Here is a 26,135-nt window from a genome sequence, read left to right as displayed (position 1 = left end):
CCTGCTCCTCTCTGTATATCTGACTTTGCAATAAAAATAAAAATAAATAAATCTTAAAACAGAAAAGCCTAGTGCCTGGTAGAGGCTAGGAAGAAGGGGGGGGGGGCTAGAAAGAGTTTTGGGTAATAAGTATTTAAACACAGATATACAAATTTTTGCTTTTCACAGTAACATATACCATGTATCATCATGAGCTGGAAGCAAGGAGCAGGTAGGCTCCAAACACAGAGAAAAAAAAAGAAGAGAAAAGGAATGTGCAGTTGCCTAATATGGCTGGTCCCTGTTGTGTGTATTGCTGAACTATTGCACCAAATAAATATGTACAGATTTTCTAAGATAAACATCTGTAAAAAGCTGCAGGGGTGGCTAGGGTGGAGGGGCATAGCAGAGGCTACCGGGCTTCCCGGAGCTGCTCCAGGAGCCTGGAGAAGGTGCTCTGGGGGGAAACCGGACCGATGCCACCTCCGGGAAGCCCGGCTCTGCGCCCACCTGGGACAGCAGGCTCTAGGGGGCACTAGACTACCACGGAACCAAGCCGGAACTGGGGTGCCAGCCAAGAGCTCAACGTGGGCAGCGATTAAGGTGGGCGGGTGAGACATTCCAGTTGGGAGCAAGATTCCAGAGAGCGCCAGGAAACTCACTACTCGATGTAAGCAGGATTTTAATGCAACATTTTAAAATACGAAGAAGTGCAGAAAGCAAACTTCCTGATGAATTAAACACGAGGAGGGGTTGGCGCACCGCCTGCGCACTTGATCCCCTGGGGGACAGCTGTTTCCCCATCAGACCTGAGACTCCCTCCCCCACCCTCCGCCGCCCCCCAGGATCCAACCGGGTCTTGTTGTATGACTTTAGGAGGGCTGACGGAGGTGTGAACGGATGAGGAAACCGGACTTTGTAGTTACGTATTGTGATTATTGAGCGTTTATTAGGCTTTTCTATTTGGGTCAGACGAAGGCAGGAAATTTTGAGAACTGCATATAGGGGCTCATATTGGCCCTTGGCCTTGGACTCTAACATGACTCCCCGGGCATTGGTCTGAAACCTTGTGTGTTTGTTTTCCGTAACTTGCAAAACATACACTGAACTAGGCAGCATCCTTAAGTGGAGACCTCCCCTCCCCCCCCCCCAAAATCGAGATGCGCTTGGCGTGCACAAGGTGAGTTGCTCTGTGTACAACTTTCACTGGCAGACTAGCGGTTCCTCTCTGCCTTCCCTGGTGGAAGTCAAGCCTGTGCATGAATCTGTGTGTGCGCATTCAATGATGTATGCACGCACACGGATGAATGTATGTGTGCACGTGTGAGCAGGTATGTGCGTGTGTGTGTGCCTCACCTGTGTGTGTGTCTGGTCAACCTGAGCTCAACCTGCTGGAAACCTCCAGGCCGGGGAACCCTTGGGGACCTTAATTTCACCCCAGCAAAGGAGAGTTGACTCAGTTTGACCCTGAATGGCCTCTTCAGCCTTCTCCCTGTCTCTTCCGGTTCCTCCGTCTTCTGCACTCAGTGCCTTATGGATAGTTCTCCAGATGCGGAAAGCAGGCCGCCTCCCGGTTCCCTGATACCTGTATCCAGGGCTCCCTCCGAGGGAGCCTCTGGCCCCTTACAAGGAAGATGCTTCGGTTTGCACCACCACGCACTCTCCCCCGCCCCGGACCCCTAAGCAACCACTCTTGGGCTGGACAGCCCACTTTCTTCCCATCCTCCCTCCCCATCGCAACTGTTGTGACTCTGGAGGGGACCCACTCGTGTGTGGGCCCCCGGAGAGTCTGGGCAAGCACTGATCGGGATCCTGGGCGCCAAACCGGGCAGGGCCCCCTACACGGAGCTGTCCAGCACCCCGAGGCGGGGCGTGCGCCCCCCGGCCCGCCCCAGCAGCCTCCACCCGCCCTGCCAGCGCCACTGCGGTTCGGCGGGCGCGTCACGTGGCCGGCGCGGCACGGCCTCCAGGCTCCGGGCTCGAGCTCGGGGCCTCGGGGAGGGAGGACAGACAAACCCACGGACGCACCGCCGGCGAGCACCCGGCCGGGCATAGCGCGGGGCGGCCCCGGGTTGCCGGGGCCTGGCTGGCGGCTCGCCGCGGGGCATGGACGCGCCGGGAGTTCCCGGGCGCAGGCCTGCCGCGGCGCGGCGGCCGGGACTCGGGGTCAGCGGCGGGCAGGGGTCCTCCCTGGTGGCCGCCGCCGAGTCCCCGCGGGGCCCGTGACGCCGCGGCCGATGCGGCCCAGCGCGCGCTGCGGGCCTGCACCATCGCCACCGCCGCCGCTACCACCGCACAAAGACGCCGCTAGAGCCTGCACACGGGGCTGCCTGCGCCTAGCGGGTCCCAACGGGAGCCCGAGCCCGGGCCAGCGGCGCAGGAGGCGGCGCCCGCACGCCGGCGGCCCCGGCATGGAGAAGCGGGTGGTCGCTGGGCCGGAGGGGGCGCCGGGCCCCCGGGCGCAGCTCGCCGTGGTCTGCCTGGGTGAGTGGGCCGCGCGGGCCGGGCGGGGTCCGGGCCTCCCCTTCTCTCCGCGCCGCCTCCTGGCCAGACGCCCCCTTCCCCCCGAGGCTAGGGCCTTTCGGAGACCACCCCGCGATCGCTCCCGCACGGGGGCCGCGGACTGGGCGGTCTCCCTGGCACTGCCGCCCACGAGGGTCTTTGGCCTGCTAGGGTGACTGTGGCCGCGCAGCCGGGGATGGCGCGCCGGAACCCGGGGTGAGCTGCACGCAGGCGCCGGTGCTGGCTGGCGCCCGGGGTCCGGCGCACCTGGGCTTGGCAGGGAGCGGCCCCGAGCGCTGGGACCAGGCCTGCAGTCCCGAGAAGGAGCTACCTCCGGGTGGAGTTCGAGGCAGGGGCGAGATGCGCGCTGCTGGGGACGGAGGCGGCTGTGAGAGCGACTCCTTCTCTCTTTGTGTTTGCTCAGCCGGGGTGGAGGGGTCCCCTGCTCAGCCCTGGGCGTCGCTTGGGGAGGGTGGGTGGGGACCTATCCAGACTCACACTGAGGCAGGAGCGGCTTCTGCCTTGGCCAGGAGATTCCAGGCCCCGTGTGAGGGAAAGGGGAAGGAAGGAGTTAAACCGTCAACCCACATGGCTCCTTTATTTACCATGGTGGGGGAGGGAGGCCATGATGGGAGCTGGGGGTCATGAGGGGACGACCAGTGATGTCACCGATGAGGCTCTGCGGCCAGACAGGTTTGCTGAGGCGGCTTTAAACCAGGCTCTCCCCAGAAGTTAAGGGAGCTCAACTCCTCAGAGTGCCCACCTGAGCCGGCAGCCCAATGCTCTGGTTGCTGAGTTGCTGGGTTGCTGGGAGCAAGACAGGGCACATATGTGCCCCTGCCCAAGAGACCGGGGTGTGTGGGTCCTGGCAGAGCCGGGGAGGGGAGTTGAACCTTTTAGAGATGTCCCCCAACCCTTTGGAACTCTTGATTGGCACAGGGTGGGAGGATTGGGGCATCCTGAGCCCCAGGAGGGCAATAGGGGGAAAGCACAGGGCATGCCCCATGGAAGGGGTGCCAGAGAGGGTGGTAGGGGTCAGGAGCCCCTCCTCTGAATATGAGTGTCACCCCCCTGCTGTGTGTGCCTAGAAAGCCCTTCCTCCTCCCACTAGGTGGGCCAGCCAGGGGTTGGCATAGTTCCTCAGAGGGAGGCAAGAGAAACAGCCAGAATTACTGTCCCACCCTCCCCAAGATGGGGGACCCGGCTCTGATTCTCTCTGAGGTCATCCCCTTTGTGCCCGGCAGTGCCTGGGGCCGGCCTGTGGCCTCGGTCCCTCTGCTGACCCTTCTGTATCTCCTGCAGTGAACATCTTTCTCACCGGGAGACTCAGCAGCGCAGTTCCCGCCTTGGGTGAGTGACTCACTTCTCTCCTTCCTCCGTCCTCCAAGCCCTTGTGGGTTAGTGACCTCTGAGGGTCCTGGCCCCACGCTGAGGTGACCCAGGCCCCATGTCCTGGTGTTTGGAGCTGGGCACGCTTGCACTGCTCTGGCCCTCCATCTCTCTTTCTGTGCAGTGAGCAACAGCTGCTGTTTAGTGTTCAGGACCCCGCGGAGGCCAGAGGCAGTCTGGCACTTGGTGGTCCAGTACCAGTGTACACTGCCCGGGCCCTGGGCCAGCAACATGGTGCCTCCTGTAGGCTCTGTGAGCCAGGAGATACCCACTTGTCTGGAAATAACATCCAGGATTTAATTGGCAGAGGCACGATTGAGTGATGGCACTGCGGGCAATGCTGCTGGAAAGGAGATAGGATGGTCTTGTGGGCAGAATGGTGGCACACCATTCTTCCACACCCCTCAGGGCTACAGGAGAGCTGCTGGGTGCGACAAGGCAGGAGTGAGGGAAAGGCACAGGCCACAGTAAATAGGACGCAGGGGCTGTCGGTGGGCTCCAGCTGGAGCAGGGGCAGTGTGGCTGACATGAGAATCTGACTTGGCAGTTCAGGAGCAGTGGATTTGCAGCAGAGGGGTTAGTCTTTTGGCTGATAGTATGTCCTGGGTCTTAGATGATACAGGACTCTGCCTGCAGCCTGTTGGCACTTGTTTGCCTGTCCGATGGCCAGCTTTGAGCTCTGGTCTGTCAGGAGCAGGAGGGACATCCGAGTCTACCACCACCTTCCATTGCTGAGGGGCTATGGAGGGCCAGGCTCTCAGCTCTGCCAGGAAGATTCTGAGAAGGGAGAGGCAGGGAGCCTGGGTCAGTTACCCCTGTCATGCCTCACTAAGCCAGCTTGTGCACCTATGTCTTCTGCAAAGAATGTAAGCCCAAGTATTTGCATGAAGCTTTTGGTAAAAGTGTATTTCAGGGTGTGGTCAGGGAGACTAGGCGGTGCTCACCCCAGGGGACCATGGCTTGTCCGCTCTGCCTGGCAGGTCCCTGGGATCCCTAGGTCTGTTCAGGACTCTGCTCACTGAACATGCCCCTGAAGCTGGCTCAGGGCTGCCACCTGGCAAAGCTGCTTCCCCTCCATCTGTCTCACACTCGGCCTTCAGTCCCTTCTTGGTCTTCTCTGTACCTGAGCACCATGCTCTCTGCTGCCCGGGGCTGGCTCAGGGACCTGCCTTGCTTGGCACCCAGAGGCCACAGCCCTGCCTGACATGCCAGAACCATCATGGACAGCTCAGTCTCTTCCCTCCCCCCATTCCAACTTCCAGGAGGAGCAGATTTGCTGGCCTCACCTGAATCAGGTGTCTGGTAGAGAGTGGGGAAGGGCCACGCTTCCAGGCCTTCTTGAATATAGCAGGTCCCTGGCCTGTCTTCCTGCTGGGTTGTGGGGAGGACCCAGCCACATGGTACGTGGGTAGGTGCCCAGGTCGAGTAAAACGATGTCTTAAGGCTCACTGTTAGAACGTGGTGGGGAGGAAGATGGAGCTGCCATTTATAAGGGTATCTGTGGATGGCACCCCTGTATGCCAGCTTGTGCGGCCATCCTTGGGCAGGGAGTGGTGTTCAGGGTGCTCAGATGCTCTTGAGGGCTGTCTGCTGTCTCCCATCCTGGGATTCAGCTGTGCTGTGCACCCACCTGGGCTGAAGCCCATGCTTTGCAGCCCCCTGCCTCTGGCCTTGTTGTGTGGCCACAGCGGCCCAGCGGGGCAGGAAGTCTGGTGGGTTCCTTGGCCTGTTCTCCATGCCCCTGACGATGGCCCTGGGTGCCTGGTGGGCTCCTAGTTCTTTGTCTCTTGAGTAAGTCAGGCGTGTTGTCCAGGGACATGAACGCCTCTGGACCTGGGATGTGTAGCATTAGCCTCATTACACTTGCTCCTGTCTTCTCGCTGGGGTTTTGGGTGACTCTTGGACCAGGAAAGAAGGGCGCCAGGCCACCTTGACCCTAAGGGCCGAGGCCATCTTCCCAAGGCTAAAGATCAGGTCTCTCTGACCACCCCCAAAACCCAACTTCCCCCTCCTTGCCAGTGTCCTTCCTTTCCTTCTCACTGCCTGCCCACCATGGCACACCCTGCCAGGACCCTTCCCTCCCATGGGGCAGGCCTAGGAAGCCCCTGTCTCATTGGTACTGCCTATCCCCAACCCTCTGGGCACCAGAACTGCTGCCTTGATGTTGCCACTGTGCTGACTGTCCCTCCCACACAAGCAATGGCTGCTGGCCACACAGAGTGGGTAGTTAAGTCTGGGGTAGAATTCTATGTCTGTAGTTTCCTGAAACTGTTTCCTAGCCCGGGCTTGGGTTCTGGCAGGCTGAACTTTTGAGGGTGGGAGTGAAGCTCCTGTTTCCAGGAGAGCTGGCAGCAACAGCTTCGAGCCCAGAGCTGAGCTTCCTCCTGCCCCATGCCTGTAGCATCTCCCCACGGCTTTGTGGCCTTCTCTACAGACGAGCAGTTCAATGAGTGCCAGTGCCCTTGGTGCACTCCTGATGCGGGCAGGGCAGGGAGCCAGCTAGGGGACCTTGCTGAGGGGTGGAGCTGGTGGTGGTCCAGGCACCTCTCTGGGGACTGAGCAGAGGGACAGGTCTTATGGCAGGTGCCAGGGAGCAGGGAACAGTTGGCAAGAGAGCCTGGCCTTTGCTGGTTTGGGGGAGGGAGACCTCTGGTCACTGATGAGGGTCCCAACAGGGCAAGCCCCCCTTTCTGTCTCTTGGAGAAGGCCTTTGGGGCTGAGGTTGGGGTGGAAGGGGTCCTAGTTTGCCCCAGGCTCTGTCCTGGTTGGGATGGGGGCACAGGTAAATGAGGGGTAGGTGTAAACCCAAGGCTTCAAGGCTGATACTTCCCACGCCCCTGATGTGCAAGGTGGGGAAGCCGCATCCCGCCTCCTCTTCCTTGAACTTCCTTTCCAGACACCTCCTCCAGTTTCTGAGCTCACGCCTCCTGAGGTGTCCCAGGTCAGCCCCTGGGGTCTCTGTGAAGGCCACGTGGCTGGCTGATTGCCTCACCCACTCGGGGAAGCGGGTCATGGGTGCTCACTCAGGGGTGCCGCACCTGGGAGCCCGTCCTGTGTGGTCTTTGCCTGCCTGGGCTGGGGCGCAGCACATGGCTCTGGTTTTGTGGGTGAGGATCTAGGCTCCAGCAGCTCCCCAGGGCCATGTGGAGAGCCGTTGGCTCGGCCTCATTGATTAGGATTGATGGTGGCCGGTGGAGGTAGTATTTCCATTCCCGTCCTCTGATGCCCTTGGCAGCCAGTGGCAGGGGTCGCTGGGTCTGTGAGTTCTGGTGTCCAGTCGTGCAGCCCATAGCTGCAGGTCAGCAAGCACCTGAGCTGCCAATTTTACATGGCCTGGGCACTTGTTGTGTGGCAGGCCCTGTGTGGGGCCCAGGGTCACAATTGTTGGCCCACGCTGTCCTTGCCCTGCCTTCTGGCGGTGGCTGGTCAGTAAGCTGTCACAGCAGTGAGGGGGGTGGGGTGGGAATTGCTGCCTTGGCGAAGGACAAGTCCACGTGGGTCCTCATAAGCCTCTCAATTATGTCACATCCATGAAGCCTTCTGTTGTTACCTTGCCCTTAGCCTTGGCTGTGTTTGAGCCCTGGGGAATGGAGTGCGGATCCTCCCTTCTCCTGGTCTCCCATGCAAAGTCAGGGTTGCCACTTCTCAGTCCCTTGTCCCGACAGCCGCCTGCAGCGGGAAGCTGGAGCAGCACACGGAGCGGCGTGGTGTCATCTACAGCCCAGCCTGGCCCCTCAACTACCCCGCGGGCACCAACTGCAGCTGGTACATCCAGGGCGACCGTGGGGACATGATCACCATCAGGTGAGGGGCCTGGGGTGGGGATGTGCTGGGCGGGCAGCATGTGTCAGGTGTGCTGGGCAGGCATGAAGAGTGCCTTGTGAGCACATGTATGCACAAACTGATTTCTGGACAGGTGTGAAGGGCACACGCGTAAGGACTTGTGGGTGGGGTGGCAGAGGAGCTGTCCATGTTTGGACACACAGAGCTGACTTCTTCCTGCTCCTTTTCATGGGTCTCGGGGACAGTCAGGAAGGGGACCCTGGACTCTGCTGGACATGGTCTGCCTGTCTGTCTCTGAGGTCCGAGAGGTACCCTCTGACCTGTAGGGGTGGCTCGGGTGGTGCTGTACCTGGAGCAGGGCTTCCCTAAGGGTTTCTTGGGGTGGCCTTGGCAAGGGAGGGAACTGGGTAGGAGAGAGTTGGCCCCGGACTGGCCATGAGAATGACTGATCGGCTCCCACCTGCCAACGTTCTCCTGAATACCGAGCCCAGGTTCCTTCCACCCTGGTAACCTGGTAGCTCCACGGACCTGGGCTGTGGGGGTCCCCTGCAGGGGTTGCCCTGGTCTGAGCCCAGGCCAGTGTTTTTCCCTTATCCTCTTTGTTGCTTTAGAGTATGCCGGGGTTCCCCCCAGCAGACCCTGTGTGGTGGTGGTGGGGCAAAAGCGTGTGCGTAGGGTACTGGGGGCAGCTCCACTCTGGCTCTGAGCTAGGGGTGCTGGGGGTGGGCAGACGGGGAGGGGGAGCTGGCAAAGGAGCAAAGCAGGGCCCATGCAGCTGGGGACGGGAAGAGCAGTAGGGAGGAGCGGCCAGCAGTGGAGAATCGCAGAGGCACCAACTGCAGCTGGTACGGTGGGCATGGGGCTGGCCATTCCTGCCTTATGCTCTTCCCCGACTGCCCTGCTGGCGCTCAGCCAGACGTGCCCACCCATGTCTGAGGTCCCGCCCACCCCCACAGTTTCCGTAACTTTGACGTGGAAGAGTCCCACCAGTGTTCCCTGGACTGGCTGCTGCTGGGCCCTGCAGCTCCACCCCGCCAGGACGCCTTCCGGCTCTGCGGCTCGGCCATTCCTCCCGCCTTCATCTCTGCCCGCGACCACGTCTGGATCTTCTTCCACTCAGACGCCTCCAGCTCCGGCCAGGCCCAGGGCTTCCGTCTCTCCTACATCCGAGGTGAGGGCAGCCTGGAGACTCTCGCCTAGTAGGAGGCTCCTGGGCAGGGGGTCGCGGGGGCCCCCTGGCCTGAGCCGGGGCTCCCTGCAGGTTCTCTGTCCCATGGTCGATGTCTGGAGGTAGGTCTGCTGGTACGGCAGCTCTTGCTGCAGCCCTGGGATGCTTCAGGGCCCTCCATACCCCGGTACTCAAAGCTCTGCCACTTGTAGAGTCCCTTCTCCTTGGTCCTACCTCGTCTCAAGGCCCAGCAGGGACCCAGTTGACAAGGGGGAGGGGTGCCGCACCCAGCCACCTGCTCTTGGCTCAGGCTCCAGGCTCTGCTGGTTCCCTGACTGCCTCCTGCGACCCATCTCTCCTACAGGGAAGCTGGGCCAGGCATCCTGCCAGGCAGATGAGTTCCGCTGTGACAACGGCAAGTGCCTACCGGGCCCGTGGCAGTGCAACGCGGTGGACGAGTGCGGAGACGGCTCAGATGAGGGCAACTGCTCAGCGCCTGCTTCGGAGCCACCGGGCAGCCTGTGCCCCGGGGGGACCTTCCCGTGCAGCGGGGCGCGCTCCACCCGCTGCCTACCTGCCGAGCGGCGCTGCGATGGCACCCAGGACTGCGGCGACGGCTCCGACGAGGCTGGCTGCCCCGACCTGGCGTGCGGTAGGCGGCTGGGCAGCTTCTACGGTTCCTTCGCCTCCCCAGACCTGTTTGGCGCGGCCCGCGGGCCCTCGGACCTTCACTGCACGTGGCTGGTGGACACGCAGGACCCGCGGCGTGTGCTGCTGCAGCTGGAGCTGCGTCTCGGGTATGATGACTACGTGCAGGTGTACGAGGGCCTGGGCGAGCGCGGGGACCGCCTGCTGCAGACGCTGTCCTACCGAAGCAACCACCGGCCTGTGAGCCTGGAGGCCGCGCAGGGCCGTCTCACCGTGGCCTACCATGCCCGTGCCCGCAGCGCCGGCCACGGCTTCAACGCCACCTACCAGGTGAAGGGCTACTGCCTCCCATGGGAGCAGCCTTGCGGGGGCACCACCAGCGGCGCTGAGGGGGACGGAAGTGACGCTGGCGACCAGGGCTGCTTCTCGGAGCCCCAACGCTGTGATGGCTGGTGGCACTGTGCCAGTGGCCGGGATGAGCAGGGCTGCCCCGCCTGCCCTCCTGACCAGTACCCCTGTGAGGGCGGCAGTGGGCTGTGCTATGCTTCTGCTGACCGCTGCAACAACCAGAAAAGCTGCCCGGATGGTGCCGACGAGAAGAACTGCTTCTCTTGCCAGCCGGGCACCTTTCACTGTGCCACCAACCTGTGCATCTTCGAGACATGGCGTTGCGATGGTCAGGAGGATTGCCAGGATGGCAGCGATGAGCACGGCTGCCTGGCCGCTGTGCCCCGCAAGGTCATCACGGCCGCCCTCATCGGCAGCCTGGTGTGCGGCCTGCTGCTTGTCATTGCCCTGGGCTGCGCCTTCAAGCTCTACTCCCTGCGCACACAGGAGTACAGGTGGGCACTCCGGGGCTGCCAGCCTGGCTTTCTTCAGACTCTCCCTCCAGGAGAGGCAGGGAGGCTCTGGGCACCCTCTCTGTACAACCCTGACTTTACAGAGTCAGGTGGGGGACGTGGGTTTGAATTCTCCATGAGCCAGGGGGAGGTGGGAGTGGTGGGGGCGGTCTCTGTGACCTGTTGCTGTGGCAGGTGCTGGCCAGCTCCACCATGAGGTCCTTGCTTGCTTGCAGGGCCTTTGAGACCCAGATGACGCGCCTGGAGGCCGAGTTTGTGCGGCGGGAGGCGCCCCCGTCCTACGGTCAGCTCATCGCCCAGGGCCTCATCCCGCCCGTGGAGGACTTTCCTGTCTACAGTGCGTCCCAGGTGAGCCTCATTGGGCCTGAGACCCCACAGGGCCCAGGCTTCCTGCTGGACTGCAGAGAACACCCGAGACCTGGAGGCCGAGGGGCCAGGTGGGACAGGTGCGGGCTGAGCTGGTCCAGGTGGGGAGGGGAGGCCGGGGTTGGATGGGGGAGGTTATTGGCCAGTGGTAAGGGGTGGGGGGAGTGGCGTGTCGGTTTCCTCAGGGGTGAGGGGAGGTGTGCAGACCCCAGCCGTCTCAGCCACCGTCCCACTTTGCAGGTCTCTGTGCTTCAGAATCTTCGCTCGGCCATGCGGCGACAGATGCGACGCCACGCCTCCCGCCGGGGGCCCTCCCACCGCCGCCTTGGCCGCCTTTGGAACCGGCTCTTCCACCGGCCGCGGGCACCTCGAGGCCAGATCCCCTTGCTGACCGCTGCCCGCACCTCGCAGACAGTGCTGGGTGATGGGGTCCTGCAGCCCGCCCCAGGGGCCACCTCAGGGCCCAGAACTGACACAGGCAGCCCCCAAGCAGCCGGTGACGCACCCCCTGGGGCCCCTGGCCATGCACCAGAGGGGGGACCTTCAGGGCCACCCCCATCCTTGGGCCTCCGAGACCCAGAGGGCAGGCAGCCCGTGGACAAGGACAGAAAGGCCAGCAGGGAGCCACCTGTGGACAGCCAGGTCCCTGCGGACACACCCCGGGAGCCCTGCTCAGCCCAGGATTCCCACATACAAGCTTCCACTGCCAGCAGCACCCTGGGCTCCCAGCCGCCGGAGCCGCTGGGGGTTTGCAGGAGCCCTCCAGCACCCTGCTCCCCAACGTTGGAGGTCAGTGATGACGAGGCCCTCCTGGTGTGCTGACCTTTAGCATAAACTGGGGACAGCCACAGCTCTGCTTTGTAACCAGGAAATACACAGTTGTTTCTACCCAGCTTCTGCGTACTTTCTCATGCAGAGAGGCCCACCCAGCAGCCCCAGGGAGGGGCTGGGCCCTCAGCTCCTGCAGCATCAGCAGGTTGCCAAGTCCCTGGGTGGGCACAGCAGCTGGGGCTACAGTGTAGCCCCGTGCACAGGGGAAAGAGGCAGGTGTGAGCACCCAGAGGTATTGTGTACCAAGTCCACCTTCTGCAAGCTCCATTCTGCAAACCCACATCCAGACAGGCGGGGCAGGGCCCACTCCCTGCAGACTCTGTTGTGGTGGCTTCTCACTTCATTGTCTCTGCGGTGGCACCAGCTGCCCCCATCCCCATCCCTGGACTGGGCCGGGAGCCAGAGTGAGCACTGGATGTAGCCATGGGGTCACTGGACCTTGTCCATGGGGCGTGCTCTGCACGGAAGTCCCCTTTCCACCCGAGCCTGGGCAACAGGGGACCCCGGAGGAGCTAGAGTAGGAGGCTTTGTCCCTGTCCTCATGCCCCTTGGTGTCGGCTGGGCGCATGGGTAGGAAGCTCAGGAGCCGCCTGCAGGCTGGATGTCCAGCTGTATGCCTTCTCAGGAGACAGAGGCCATGGCAGCGCCCATCCTTTCCCAGGAAGGCAGTGGGCTCTGAAGTTCCCCCAACAGTCACTTGGAGGTGGGTAGGGGTAGATGGGGAGGAAGAGGAGCCCAGCCGGGAGTCCCTGGGGAAGGGGCAGGTGGCACGCCTTTAGGGACTCTGCCAAGCACAAGCAAACCGCCAGTCCTGTTTATTGACCGGTCCTTGCAGGAGAAGCTAGCAGGGCAGTACTAAGCAGGAGGCCCTGCCCTGCAGTGCCAGGACCTCCTTGCCACAGGCCTCTAAGAGTCGGATCGGTTGTTTGTTTTTTCCAGAAAAAAAAAAAAGTTTTTGCAAAAAAAAAAAAAAACAAAAAAAACCTCCTCAATAAACAACATGTAAACAGAAGGGCTGCTTCAGTCCCTACACCTTGTCTTATTGTGTCTTGAAGGACTTGTCCGTGGCGGGCGAGGGGCAGGCTGGCCAGGGCCCATTCTCCTCCTCAGGGGAATCCTGGGGGTAAACCACGAAACACAGCTCCTGGCCCCAGCGTGTCATGGACTCTGAGGACAGAGGGACATACAGACAGGTGGCTGGGCCTTAGGCTCTTATCCTGCAGGATGGGGGTGAACCTTCCCACCCCCCACTGCCACCTACAGACTCCTTCACTAAGCTGGGGTCTCCAGGGAGCAAGTGGCTTTTAGACACTTTGTACCACTTCCTGGGGGAGACCTGGGCCCCATGTTACCCCTCAGTGGCTATTGTGCCCCCTCCCTGGTCCCCAGGCCACCTGGCTTACCGGTGAGTCTGTGTACACACTTTGGTTTGCTTCTCCAGAGCACCCCCAGGAAGAAAATGGGCACCCCCGTGAGGATGATGATGACGCCAACCCCACACACCATGGGTTCCGAGATGAAGCTGAAAACCAGCAGGAATGCCCAGAAGACCAAGTAGGCCACAGGGACCAGCAGGTTCACCTGGCGGGGAGCAAACAGGAACAGGGATGGGGCAGGACCAGTTCCCTGCCTTCTCAGTGCTGGAAGCCGATGTACAGGTTGACCAGTTGGCCAGATGACCACAGCTGTGACTAGCACTTGGCAGCAAGAGGAAACCATGAGTGCTACCCACAGCTCCACCTACAGATGGCCTTGGGGAGGCTCTCGGACCCCAGGTGGATATACCTGGGTACGGCACAAAGAGCCCCATGCAGGGCCCAGTGCTTAGCCAGAGCCACTGCGGCCGCCATCACCTGTCCCCTGTGCCCTCACCTTGATGGGCCTGTGGAGGGCCGGCCGCCTCCAGCGCAGCACCAGCAGCCCCAGGATGGTGACACCGTAGCAGAGGTAGTTGATGAAGGACACGTAGTTGATGAGTGTGTACGTGTCTCCCACAAGCATGATGACTGCTGTGGCCCCGCACTGAGAGGGAGGGGTCAGTGCTGAGAGCTCCAAGCAAGGGGCGACATGGGCACTGGCCCCTCTCCCCGCCCCGGGAGTCCCACGTGACTGGGGGTCCCTGGCTCCTGCCCCATCAACTTACACAGACCAGGAGGGCGGGGATGGGAGTACAGTTTCTGACGTGGATCATGGCCAGCAGGCTGGGCAGGTGCCCTTCCCGGGCTCCGGAGAAACACAGCCTGGGGTTTGGGGGCACAGGTGGGCAGTGGCTGTGAGTCCAGTCTTGGCGCGTCCCACCAAAATCCTGGGCCTCAGCTTTGGACCTGATGTCCCTTAAGTTGTCCCCTTGGAGCTGTTTCCAGTCCCAGTTGCTGCATTGGGCAGTCCCTCCCATCGTCTAGCCCATGTCCCTGTTGCTTTGTTCTTTGTACTAGGGCCAGGTATTCATTAGCAGCATTGGGGTCCCTGGCATGGCTCCTTCACCCTGGCCACCCACACCCCAGCCCGGTCACCTGGAAGAAGTGAACAGGTAGCCATTGATTCCTCCAAAAGTGGAAAGAGCCACGGAGACAGGCATGACCCATGAAAAGTAGCCAAGCAGCTTCTCTCCAAAGGTCTGTGTAGGCGTGGAAGAGAAGTCTGGTGTAAGGCTGGGGGAGTCTCCAGGTGGGCCAGGGGCCAGGCTAGAGCAGGCCTTCCCCTCCCCCCATCCCTTCCACTCACCACGGCCACCGCGTTGGAGGCCAGCAGCTCCTGGGGGGACATGGCGGTGAAGTAGGCCACGTTGGTAAATGTGTAGACGAAGGTCACCAGTGGGATGGAGATGAAGATGGCACGAGGTAGGTTCCTGGGAGGGATGCGGCAAAGGCAGCTTTGAGTCTGGGAGCACTGGGGCTGGAAGGGGGGCAGCACACAGGGACAGCATTGCCACCCTCCCCAGCCTCTGCCTGGGTCCTGGGCTGCAGGAAGTGTGATCCTGAGGTGGTGCCCAGCATGGAAAGAGCTGCATATGTCTGAAGTGACATGTGTCCCCTCCCTGCCAGGAGCCCATCTGCAGGTTTCCCGTCTCTCCCTGAAACTTCCCCAGTAATTCCCACTCGCTTGGCCAAACCTCCCCCTGTCCAGGCAGACACACTGGCTTCATTGCACACATGTACGACTTGGGCCCCATAGCAGCTCTGGCCCTGTGTTCAGCAGGATGACAACAGGGCTGCCACAAGTCCAGTGAGGGTGCCACGATGTGGCCACTGTTCCTGCAGCATGGGTCTGGCTAGGACAACACAGGCGTGCCCTAGCGGTGTGCATAGGTATGCACAACCACACGCACAGATGGACGGATGTGTGGACAGGCCACCTCTCCTGCCCTGCGCCCAGCCTGGCTGCCCCACGCACTTCCGAGGGTCCACCAGCTCCTCTGTGACATAGTTGAGGAAGTTCCAGCCACTGAAGGCGAAGGAGCCCTGGAGGAAGGCCAGGGCCAGGTGGCCCACGGAGGGCGTCATCCAGAAAGCAAAGGCGTTGCTGGGCGTCAGCTCCTCAAAGTGTCCTGGTGGGGGGTGGAGGATGAAAAGTTCAGAAGCCTGGGGTCAGCACGGTGCTCCCTGTCTCCCGCCAACCCTGCTCACATCCCCTCTGGCCCTGCCTTGGGAGATCTGGATGAAGCCCACGCCGATGATGAGGGACAGGGCCAGCAGCTTCCCTCCTGTGAACACGTCCTGGATGCGTGTGGCCCAGCGCACACTGGAACTGTTGACCCACGTCAGGAGCACTGGTGAGGAAAGGCAGGGTGGGCAGTACCTGAGGCGGAAGCCCTCTTGGGGGCGGGGCAAGGTCACGGCCAAGTCTGCCCCAGTGCAAGAGCCCCCAGCCCCTGAGGCCACTAGCATGGCTTGGAGCCAACTGCTGGGGGCTGCCATCCTCTCTCCCTCTCCACCCTCCACCCACGTGGAGCCGGGGGTGCTCACTCAGGCAGGCCATGGAGAGCACGCGGGAGGCAGCAGCGGGAGGAATGCAGTTGGGGAACACGGGCTGGAGCACATAGTTCGAGAAGGTCATGGAGATGACCGCCAGGCTGGTGGGGTACATGATGAGCACGGCACTCCAGAGCAATAGGAAGCTAGAACGAGCAAGCGCCTGAGTAGCAGGAGGCATCCTCAATCCAGCACCCAGGTGCTGCTGGCAAGCCCGCCAGAGTCCGGCACTGGCCCAGAAAGGTCTAGGCTGACCTTGGCCAGATGCTGGGAAAGATGTGGAAACCCAAGACCTTGCACCTCAGCCCAGGGTGGGCTGGACCCCACTGCCCAGCTCAGTCATGGCTCTTAGCCAAAGAGCTTGAGGTAGACTCTGAGCAGTGGTCCTCTGGCCTGCAGGGAAGGGCGTGGGCTGAGATGGGGAGTGACTTCTGCCCCTTCTGTGTTTCTGGCTGGGAGTTCCCAGGAGCTCTGATGGCACTGTGGGGAAGGGCTGCCTATGGGCGGGGCTGCACGGGCTGCCTCATCAAGGACAGCAGCCAATCACTGGTCCTCACCTTTGTCCACAGCCTGCCCCTTCTTTGGATGCCCTCCCCACTGCCTGCTGGGACTCTCTACTTCGCTGGCCCCCTGTCCAGCCCTCTGTGCCAGGTGTGGGTGCCTGGAGGGTAGGATCCTAGACCCTCCTCTCCCACCCACTTTCTTCCCGGTGTGTTCTCTCTTGGTCCACAGCACAGTTCCTCTGCCCCTTGGATAGAACTTTTCTCCTTGGAGGAGGACACACACCATGGACAAACTCATAGTAGGCATGCCTTTCCGAGACTCCTGGCCTATGTCCCTGAAAACTCAGCGTTTCCTCTGGGTTGCAGACCTTCCATCCAAGACCCAACTGGGCAGTTCCCTGCTCTGTGCCCAGCGACCACCTCCAAAGAAGCCCCTCTCGTGTCACACTGGCTATCACATCCTCTGGAACCATGGATCTGCCTGCACCTCTGAGGCACTTGCAGGACAGGACGGCTACAACAGCTGCCGTCCTCCTGAGGCATAAACCCTCCCAGACATGAACCGGAGCTTATTTCTGGACCCAGAATACACTTGACCATTCTGCCCTCTGCACGTGCCCTCACCCCCAGCCTTGGATGCCTCCCTTCATCAGCCAACGGGATGGGGGTGGGGGTGGGGAACACAGGGTTTCTGGGGGACCTTTCCCTAGGTGATGGGCACCACCACTGCCTCTTACACGCCACTCTCACTGTGAGGGTCCCCCAAGTCTGATCCCACGGGACGGGCTATTCCCTCATGGCTCAGGGAGCAGCAAGAGGCCGGGGACAGATTCTAAACTCTGAACTTGCAGGAGATGCCCTGCAAAGCTCACTGAATGGGCTCTTTATGGAGATAAGAACAATCAAGCCCCCTCCTAGTCTGGATATTAGCCCTAGCCGGCAACAGTACGTCGGCATGGGGTGGGAAGCAGGTGTAGACAGAGCTCATCTTAAAGGGAGGCACAATGAGTCACGGACCAGCCAGAGCATCCAGCAGCTGACACACTGGTGGGCACAAGGAACTCTGGTGTCATTCACACTGGTCTTGAAAAATGACAATACCCACTCCCTTCTCTGTGTCCACCTCTGTCATTGACTTCAAAGGATGGGAAACTAAAGCTTGGGACCTTAAGGACCAAGTCTATCTTAGAGCGGTATCTCCTGTTCCTCCACTCTGGGAGATCCATACTCACCCAGCCAGGCCCCCGAAGATCTCCGTGACATAAGCATAGTCCCCGCCAGACTTGGGGATGGCCACTCCCAGCTCGGCATAGCACAGAGAGCCAAGAGCAGTCACGCCTCCGCCCAGGACCCAGACAAAGAGGGCCAGGCCCACAGAGCCCGAGTGCTCCAGGACACCCTTGGGTGAGATGAAGATGCCCGAGCCGATGATGTTGCCTGGAGGGAGAGGAGGGAGACACGCGTGTTGGGCTGGGAACCACACACAGCACAGCCTTTTGGGGGGGCTTCCTGGAAGAGGTGGGCATGGAGACAATTGGGCCCCTCAGACCCCACTGGCACATGCCCTTTCCCCAGCTCCAGGCATGAGGCTGGCATCTTGCTTAGTCAGGCTCCTGTGCCACAGATGGAAACTGTCTCCTTTTGGCCCAGAGAGGCAGCGCCAGTCCAGTAGGTGGCTCAGCCACCTGGGCAGACCCCACATGGCTCCACCTGGCCCCTGCTCAAGACCCCGCCCCATCTCCAGCCTGCTGGCTCGAGTGGACCTCCTTAAGTCAGGTCTTCATCACTGTCCCCTTGGCCTGAGTGCAAGCTATTTGAGTGGCTCAGAGAAGTCTCCAGCTCATAATCTAAAACCCAAGCTGTGGACAGACAAGATGCCTGTTTCCCAGTCCCACTAAAATGTCTCAGGAGCAGGTGTTCTGGCCCAGCAGGTTGAGCACCTCCATTTCATATCAAAGCACTGGTTGCAGTCCTGGCTGCTCCACTTCTGATTTGGCTTCCTGTAAATGCTCCTGGGAGGTAGCAGAAGACAGCCCGAAGAACTTGGGCTCTTGTCACCACTTGGATGGAGTTCCTGGGCTTCTGGCTTCAGTCTGGTCTAGCTAAGGGAGTGGACCCGTGGATCTCTGTCTCTCACTATCTCACATTGTCTTCCAAATAAATACATTTTAAAGGAAAGCAAAGCTTCCAGTCCTGGGACAGGCAGAGGCAGGTGGGCAGAGGCCCTGGGGGCACCCTAGCTGGGGCTTCCTGCTCAGCTCATCCGGTCTGCCTCATGAGCTTGTCGCAAGGGCTTGGCCAGAGCAGGGAGAAACTCTCACGTACTCTCAGCTGCCCCCGATGTATGCTTTTGTGTCTTTCTGTGTCCTCACAGAGAGGGCACCTCTGCTTGTGCAGATGGTACTCCTGGGGGGTGCAGCACAGGGAGGGACGATGTGACCTCCTTGTTGGGGATGCAAGGCAGCAGAGCCCCGCACCCTCCCAGCTATTTTCTGGGACAACAGGGAGCATGTCCCGAGATGAGCTGCAGGCTGTGGGGGACTCTGAGCTCTCTATCAGTGGGGGATACAAGAACTGCATCCTGGGTGTCGCAGCTCTCAGTATTGAGGCACACGTATCGGTGTGAGGGTCATACAGGGGGCTCTGCACTTCAGGCCACACAGGCAAATGAGCTAATTCCATGACACTTGGGGCTTGGCCCCTTAGTGGGAATGCCTCTCCTCTCGCCACTCCCCACAATAAGGTGCTGGGTTCTGGGGGCCACACACTCCTCAGGACAGAGCCTGTCTACTCCACCTGCCAGGCCCACAGGCGGGGCTGGGCGAGGACATGGCCACCAATCTGCATTCACTTCTTGTCCACCGTACTCCCCCCGCCCCTACCCCGGCCGACACAGATTTCCAGTCTGGACAGCTACGATGCCCCACTTGTTTTTCTGGTCACATCCCAGGAGCCCTAAATACCTCCAGATAAGGATGATACAATTCTTGGGATCCAAGCTGCAGAAGCCAGCCATGTCCCCTGCCCATCTCTGGGGTGGGGCTGGTGGAGGGCATTCCTGTACCTATCTGAGTGACAGCCAGGAGCCCTCTTGGAGGTGGGGGACTTCCAAAAGGACCTTGGAGCTGTGCCATCCAGCAGCAGTGCCCCTGTTCTCAGGACCTGGCGGAGAGGGATTGGCCACAAGCCAGTGAGGTTGGAAGCCAGCAGGGGCCTGGTAGGCCTTGGAAGGACCGGGTATATTGGAGCTGAGTGCACCCAGTGCCCTGGGCCACCTGCAGAGACCCCGTCGCAGTGTAGACTAGAGGAGCTGCACGGCACAGCCAGCCCCTGAGGAGCCACAGCCGTTACCCCTTCAGAGGCTGGGATCCGGAAGGGATGTGCTCCTGGTGCCTGTCAAAGGCCTGTGTGCTGGGCTCTAGGGGGTGAGGGTGATGCTGCTGCTGGGGCCACATGCTGCTTGGGTTCAAGACGTCTCTTCACGTGGCTCCAGGCATGATGTGCTCACTGTGCCTGCCTGTCTCTGAGGTCCTTCCTCTGAGCCTGGATGCCACTTTCATCCCCACCGCCAGCATCTGCTCCAGGTTTGTGCTTGGGGATGCACAAGCTGCTGTCAGTGGGCCTGGGGGAGGGAGAGGGCTGAGGACAATGATGAGTGTCTCCAAGGCTTGAAGGGCTCAGGAGGGACTGTGGAGCACCCAGCTGCGATTTGAACCAACACCCTGGTCCTGAGTACACATCTTGAAGCTCCCGCATTCCATTCTACCCCTGGGGACAGCTGCTTTGTGGTCCCTGCAGGTGTCAGGCAGGTCCTTGGCAGGTAGGTGAGGAGTGAGTCCTCTTCCCATCTCCTCCCCACAGGCCCTGTACCAGGCTGGCCTCCCCCCCAGCTTCTTCTCCTCCTCTACCCCACTTGCCTGAGCCTTTACTGGGTGCTTTTTGATCACATTAAGATGTTTGGCCTGATGGGGCTTACCCAGCTCCTCAGAGGAGGCAAGAAAGGGCCATTGTTCCTTGCGGGTCGCTGCCGTGCGTGCTGACCTATTTCTGACAGGCAGAGGTCGCAGGGTGGACCACGGAGGTCGAGTTGGCAGAAGGAGCCGCCTGCCTGTGGTGTGCATAGGGGGAGGGTGGGATTGCACAGCCCACTCTGGGGAGGGGGCTCGCATTAGGCCAGGTCAGGCTGCTAACATTGCCCTCACCCAGAAATACACTCAAGGGCTGGGGGTATCACCTCAGGGTGGCTTCCCCATCTGCTAGCAGACGGGTGAGCAGGCAGCAGAGGGTTCGGTTCAATCCTGACTTGGATGTGGAAACCGCAACCCACAGATCTGCAGCATGGACTGCGGCATCCCCCACACCCCGCGGCTGGTGTGTCCCCTGCTTCCCTGGCTTTCCAAAGCCAGCATGCTCTCCCCTGCTCTGCTCCCACAGCACTACTTGGTGGACAACTGGCAAGAGCCTCCTATATTTGACTTCCTTGTCCCCCCGCTGGCACATCAGAGGCCATAGGAGTGCAGATGGATCTTACCATGACCATTCACCATGGATTCCCCTGCTCAAGGACACCTATCTTTCTTCTGGAGACATGGGCACCATGGGACCCCAATTCCCTGGGGTCAGCAGCCAGAGCCCTGCCGAGCCCTGAGTCCTGCCTGCCCCCCAGCATGGGTGGGTCCTCTGGGCAGAAGCCTTGCCATTCAGCCTCCTCTTCCTCCCACCCCTTGACAGCCCCTCTGTGGGTTTCTTTGTTGGCCCCTTACGAGCATTGAGTGCTTGCAGTGCCCAGTCTTGGCATCTCACACCCTACCCCATCTTTGGACACTTGTTCTCCCTGACTTCTGTTGGTAGCTCCCAACCTCCTCCTGTCCTGACCATGGGCAGTTGCAGTGAACCAAACCTGTACATGCCCAGCTACTCACCCAACAACTGGTTGCTCCAATAACTCATTGCGTGCAGGTGGAATGCCTGACTCTCCTCCCCCGAATCTGCTGCTGCCCCCATTATCCTCCATCAGTCATTGGCAAACCCCTCTCTCTCAAACTCATTCTGCCCTAGCCATTTCTTCCATACCCACATCCTGGTCATGGTCAACAGCCCAGCTCTGCTTCCAGAGCTATCTTCCTCCCAACCTCTGCCGCCACCCCCACCTCCCACCCCGAGTGTCCCTGGTCTGGGACACTTGAGCAGACCCCAGATGGGCCTTCGCACTCTCACTCTGCTCCAAAACCCTCTTCCCCATCAGCTTCACCCTCCTACGCCAAAATCCTACTGGACCCCACCTCACAGAGAGAAAAAGTCTAAGTCCCACCCACCCTAGGGAACCCCACTCCTCCTTCCAAGTCCTCTCCTATCTAAAGTGTTCCAGCCCATCATCCTCATTCCTGGTACAACCATCTGGTTTTGGCACTGACCACTGCCTGCTGGCTGTGCTGGGACTGTGTGACTCCTGCACTGGCCTAGCAGGTGCAGGAGGACAGTGATCCCGTTGGCCTTGTCCCCATTGTGTCCAGCACCTAGAGCAGGGCCTGGCACTGTGGGTGGATGAGTGCCCTCATCCCTGTGACTAGAACCCCAACAGTGTCCATGGACTCCTATAAGTGGAGCTGTGGGGTGGGGGTTATGAGGCATGGCGGGTTCCTCGGGGGTGGGAGAAGTTTCATTCTCTGAACAGTCCAGCCACTTGCAGCCCTGGAGGCCATAGGACCTGGACAAGGCTGGTGGGGTGGGGACTGGCTCCTAAGGAGAAAAGCGTCATGAAGCAGACCCCTGAGTCCCAAACAGACTTGACCCCAGCCCCAAACACCTGCCTGAGCTGACACCTGTCACCAGGAGTTAAGTGGGGGAAGAGCCTGATTAACAGCTCCAGGAGCAGCCTCCACTGTGCTGGACACAGGCTCCTCGGTGGGCTGAGGTCCCCGGGTCAGGACATGGGCCTGCCATGTCTGTCTGCTGATTTGGCCATCCGTAGTGGGGTACAAGTTCAGGTGGCCCTGGTGAGATGACCCCCATCTCAAGCCCTGATCTCCTTCCACCAAGGGTTCTTCCCAGCTCCAGGGCATCAAGAGGGCACTGGACTGGGAGTGGTGTCCACATCTGGTTCCCACTCCTGAGCTCACCATGTGCGGTGGTGCCACTGAATACGCAGCCTCTGTAAGACGGGAATGGAAAGCCCCGTCTTGCACGTGTGCACGAGGCTCGTACAAGATGAAAGGCCACGGGTGCAAACTGTCATAACAGGAGCTTTGCTAAGCAGACGTGTGATGTGATCACGTACAGCCCAGCTCCTGCTCGGGCTGACCCTACCTCCTGCAGTCCGCCCTGTTCCTTTCCAGATGCACCTGTCATGGTCAGGGGCTGCTGTTCTAAATGCATTCATTTGACATGAGTTTCACCTGGGCCTGTAGCCAGTCCTCTCCAATCACCCCACTTCCCAGCACAGGGCAAAGAATACCAAGGGGAGATGAGGACAGCATCTCTCTGCAAGTTGTAGGGAAACCAAGTCACAAGTTTTAGTTAACTAACTAGTTCAGCAACTAGTAATTAATAAGGGTAAATCTACGGAGCCGGATGGGAAGTTCTCAAGGATTTTCTAGTTGAAACAAGAGATTCTTATACATATTTTTGACATTGGCCAGGTTCTCCCCACCCCACCAGGACAGGGGGTCAGCCCAGTGCACATCACAGCCCTAGTCTCAGGTCACCTGAGCCAGCCTAGGTGGCTTCTGCCTTGTGTCTCCTTCTGCATGCTGTCATGCTTCAACACTCTCCACCCCAGGACCACCAGAGGCCTCAAGGGGCAGGTCACTGAGTTGGTTCCTGAATCTTCCGCCCCAGGGTTGGCCAAGTTGCCCTTCACTTCCGCTCAGTCTATAGGTGTGGGAGGGGAGCGATGCCATCTGCCTTGCCCCCCCTTTGTGTGTCTAGCACCCTGGGCAGGGCCTGGCACCATTGGTAGGTGAGTGTCCTCATCCCTGTGGTTAGAGCTTCCCTCATACCCAGCAGTATCCAGAGCATGGCATGGACATCTACAAGTAGGGCTATGGAAAAGGGCTGTGGACAGATTACAGCGAGGAGGGATTGAAGGGTGTGGGTGTCATCAGAGCCAGATCGCAGGGGAGATTTCCAGGGCCTGTGCTGGAGCAAGCCCCACCACCACGTCCAGGGCCCTCTGCTGAGGGGCCAGGGGCCTGGCAGCCTCCACCTGAGTATGGGGAGGGCGCTTGAGGACGAACACCACGGAGGACCTTGGTTTAGCTGCAGTAATCTGGGGGTGGTGGTGACTCTCCTTGCACCTGCCTGATATCGTGCCACCCCCCTCCCGGGGGCCTGGGCACTGTTGCTGTCCTTGGCCAAAGCCCCAGGGCCAGCTCTTCCTTCCAGCAGACATTCATGCAGGGGGCACCCGGGGCCAGGAAGCACCCAGGCACAGTTGGGACTAGCTCCTAGGAGACAGTAGTCTGGGGTAGTGGAGCCACCTGCCCAGGGGCCAAGCTCAAGGACAACTGTGGATGTGAGTATGAGCCATGGACAAAAGCAAAGGGGGCAGCTTGGGCTCAGGAGTTCCTAACGTGGGGATGCAGAAGCAGTGAGCGGCAGGGGGACCATCCTGAGTCTGCCCCATTGAGCCTCTAAACTTCCTTCATCTCTAGGGCTGGGAGGGCAGCGCAGCATGCACAAGCCGCTCCCCCTGGCTGGGCCATGGAAAGACTGGCAGGTGTTGAGAGAGAACAGTCGTTTCTCACCCCAGCCAGCATCTTCTGGGACAGGATGGGTCCCTCCCAGGAAGAGGCGCCGAGTCTGAGTTAACCTATGCCCCAGGAGCCAGGATTCAGCATTGGACAGTGGGAGGGAAAAAAAAAAACCCATCTTAACCCTCATTGTCCCTGTGTGGGGCAGGATGCATGGACCCATTTCCAGATGGGGAAGCAGAGCTAGAAGCCGGGACCATGGGAAGGGCAGACCAGGGAGCCAAGGGCCTTCCTGCAGGCCTGGTCAGCAGGCCCCTGTCCCTGCCATTGCCCAAGCTGCAATGCAGCATGCCCTTGAATCTATCTCTCCACAGGCTCTACCTGGCCACTTATCTGTGAGAGTTCCTGTTTAGTTACTGCCCTGTGTGGCGCCTGCGCACGTTTAGCCTGCCCTCGCCCCCACCCCCACCCCCGCCCCACTTTACCCCCTCGCACTCTCCAACCCACCAGTGAGTCTAGAGCGCCAGGCAGGTCCACGGTTATCATCTTCCTCATTGCATAGACGAGGAAGGAGGGTCACCGCTGAGCCACAGCCATACGGGGACGCAGTAGCAGGAAGTGGGCATGGGACCTGCAAAGCCCTCAGGTGTCAACAGGCATAGGGATTGGGGAAGGAGCCCTATGGAAAGCGAGGCTGGGGTGGTGCCAGCTCCTGCTCTGCGCGTCCTTCCGTGCGCACTCCGGCCAGATCCCACAGTAGCAGATCCGCAGGGGCGCATGGCGAGGCGGCTGATCCTGTCCGGAGCGGGACTTACCAATGATGATGGTGCAGGCGCTCAGTAGCCCAATCTCCTTCTTAAGCGCCACCCGCTCCGAGGCGCCGGGTCCGGGGCCCGGGCCGGGGGAAGGCGAGGGCGCGGGGCCGGGGCTCCCGCGCCCGCTGGGCTGCTGGATGTAACCGGCCATGTCGCTGTCCCGCCGAGTCCCTGCTGCCTGCGCTGCCCCGTGTGTCCGTCGGTCGGTCCTGTCCGAAGGACGGTGCGCTCGCAGCCCTCGCAGACCGGACAGCGCCCACAGGCGGGCGCATGCGCTGGCCCCGGGCCCGGGTCCCCGGCCCCCGAGCGGCGGGGCGGGCGAGGGGCGGAAGGAGGGCCGGCCCGCAGCCCCCTCCCCCACGGCCCTTAAAGGGAACGTCCCCTCCCCCCTCGCCCCAGTCCGGGCCTGGAAGGGAAGCACAGATCCCGGGGTAGCGGGAGGATGAACTTTCTGGTTGGGAGCAAAGAGGAGCCCCTGATGTAGAAGTTTCCCGGGCTCCTGAGGGTGGCATGGGGTCGGGGAGTAGGGCTCAAGGCTGGGGCTGTCCTGTCCCTCGGGGAGGGGGGTGTCAACAGGCAACCACGTGCGGGATATCCACTGCGTGCGGCTCCTCAGTACTGTGTAAATACCTGCTGGGATCCCAACGTGCACGCGGTGGGGGGTGAAGGGAGGTATGCAAGTGTTGGCCGAGGCCCGCAGATAAGCAAGGGTTCCAGATACAGGTGCTTTCCCTCACCTATTGGCTAGGCGCAGCTACAAGGAAGGCTACGGACTGCATCCCGAGCCCACAGTCCCCACTATGCACCCGTGACCGAAGGCTTGGAGACACGTGGCGGGGGAGAGGGCCCCGAGCCTCCAACTCTTAACCAGGGAGCCCTTGCTGGACTGCATCCAGCTGCAGGTTCCGTCTGTACCCTGCAGGCTTTAGGCCGGAGTCAGGGAGGCTCTGCGCGTTAGAACTTAGGGTCTCGGGCTCCCGGGCTTCCCTGGCCGCCTGGCCGCCACCTGCAAGCGCGCGGGAAGCTGGTAGAGGGGGTCTGAGATAAGAGGGAGGTGGGAGGCGCGCAGGATCCGGGGAGCACAGCTCCTCCCGGAAAATCGTGCAGAGGGCTCAGCCTGGTGGAACAGACACCAAGCGGCTGCGTCGAGGCCACCGGGGCGGCGGGCGAAATGAAGCTGGCACGGTGCAGGGCCGGCGGCGGAACAGCCTTTGTCTGTTCCTGGCGGCCGCCACGCCGCGCCGTCCACTGCATATGGATGAGGCTGCGCCGGGCGCCCTGGCCATCCCCCAGTCGCGGCCTCTCTGGGTCCGCTGAGGCCTGGCCAGGGGTCCGACAGTCGCAGGGAGGACGAAGGATTGCGGGGCGGGAGCGATGGGTTGGGGCCAGGGGACATCTCAGGAGGTTTAGCTGGCAGGAGGGAACTTCGAAGTTGAGGGTGGACTCCCCAGGGTGAGAACGGCAGCTGGGGGGAGGCTGGGTGGACATGCAGGGGGACTTGGCCAGACAGAATCCCTCCGAGGTAAGAATCCCGCATTCTTGGCGTCTTCTGCAGCCGGTCCCAGAGACGCGTTCGACCGCGGACACTCTTAAAGGGGCCTCTAGGAGGGCGGAAGGGGCACAAGGCGG

At 60.9% G+C, this 26,135-nt stretch overlaps 2 protein-coding genes across 2 annotated transcripts; one reads left to right on the top strand and one right to left on the bottom strand.

Moving 5' to 3' along the window:
* Positions 1 to 2,374: 2,374 nt before the first annotated feature.
* On the top strand, positions 2,375 to 11,583 carry LRP3 (LDL receptor related protein 3). The gene is made up of 7 exons (XM_040976671.1): positions 2,375 to 2,463; positions 3,784 to 3,831; positions 7,536 to 7,674; positions 8,610 to 8,824; positions 9,186 to 10,311; positions 10,545 to 10,677; positions 10,936 to 11,583. The coding sequence occupies exons 1-7, from the start codon at positions 2,391 to 2,393 to the stop codon at positions 11,515 to 11,517; spliced, it is 2,316 nt and encodes a 771-aa protein (XP_040832605.1). The 5' UTR covers positions 2,375 to 2,390; the 3' UTR covers positions 11,518 to 11,583.
* An 879-nt stretch (positions 11,584 to 12,462) lies between these two features.
* On the bottom strand, positions 12,463 to 24,798 carry SLC7A10 (solute carrier family 7 member 10). Its single transcript, XM_040976670.1, has 11 exons — positions 24,507 to 24,798; positions 17,233 to 17,437; positions 15,492 to 15,643; positions 15,170 to 15,295; positions 14,920 to 15,073; positions 14,251 to 14,374; positions 14,040 to 14,143; positions 13,670 to 13,766; positions 13,399 to 13,548; positions 12,930 to 13,107; positions 12,463 to 12,693 (listed from the first exon to the last, which is right to left on the bottom strand). The coding sequence occupies exons 1-11, from the start codon at positions 24,655 to 24,657 to the stop codon at positions 12,566 to 12,568; spliced, it is 1,569 nt and encodes a 522-aa protein (XP_040832604.1). The 5' UTR covers positions 24,658 to 24,798; the 3' UTR covers positions 12,463 to 12,565.
* Positions 24,799 to 26,135: the final 1,337 nt, after the last annotated feature.

The sequence above is a fragment of the Ochotona curzoniae genome, unplaced genomic scaffold (assembly GCF_017591425.1).
Source record: "Ochotona curzoniae isolate NIBS_2020 unplaced genomic scaffold, NIBS_Ocur_1.0 contig_2699, whole genome shotgun sequence".
Taxonomy (NCBI): domain Eukaryota; kingdom Metazoa; phylum Chordata; class Mammalia; order Lagomorpha; family Ochotonidae; genus Ochotona; species Ochotona curzoniae.
This window is presented reverse-complemented; position numbering and strand designations above follow the sequence as displayed.

What these genes read in the sequence shown, in the direction of transcription:
- LRP3 (XM_040976671.1), top strand. Translation starts at nt 2,391, where the DNA reads ATGGAGAAGCGGGTGGTCGCTGGGCCGGAGGGGGCGCCGGGCCCCCGG. An exon ending in GCTCGCCGTGGTCTGCCTGG is followed by an intron (nt 2,464 to 3,783) that starts GTGAGTGGGCCG and finishes TATCTCCTGCAG; the next exon opens with TGAACATCTTTCTCACCGGG. An exon ending in CAGCGCAGTTCCCGCCTTGG is followed by an intron (nt 3,832 to 7,535) that starts GTGAGTGACTCA and finishes TTGTCCCGACAG; the next exon opens with CCGCCTGCAGCGGGAAGCTG.
- SLC7A10 (XM_040976670.1), bottom strand. Translation starts at nt 24,657, where the DNA reads ATGGCCGGTTACATCCAGCAGCCCAGCGGGCGCGGGAGCCCCGGCCCC. An exon ending in GCTCTCCATGGCCTGCCTGA is followed by an intron (nt 15,296 to 15,491) that starts GTGAGCACCCCC and finishes TTTCCTCACCAG; the next exon opens with TGCTCCTGACGTGGGTCAAC. An exon ending in GTGTGTACACAGACTCACCG is followed by an intron (nt 12,694 to 12,929) that starts GTAAGCCAGGTG and finishes CTCTGTCCTCAG; the next exon opens with AGTCCATGACACGCTGGGGC.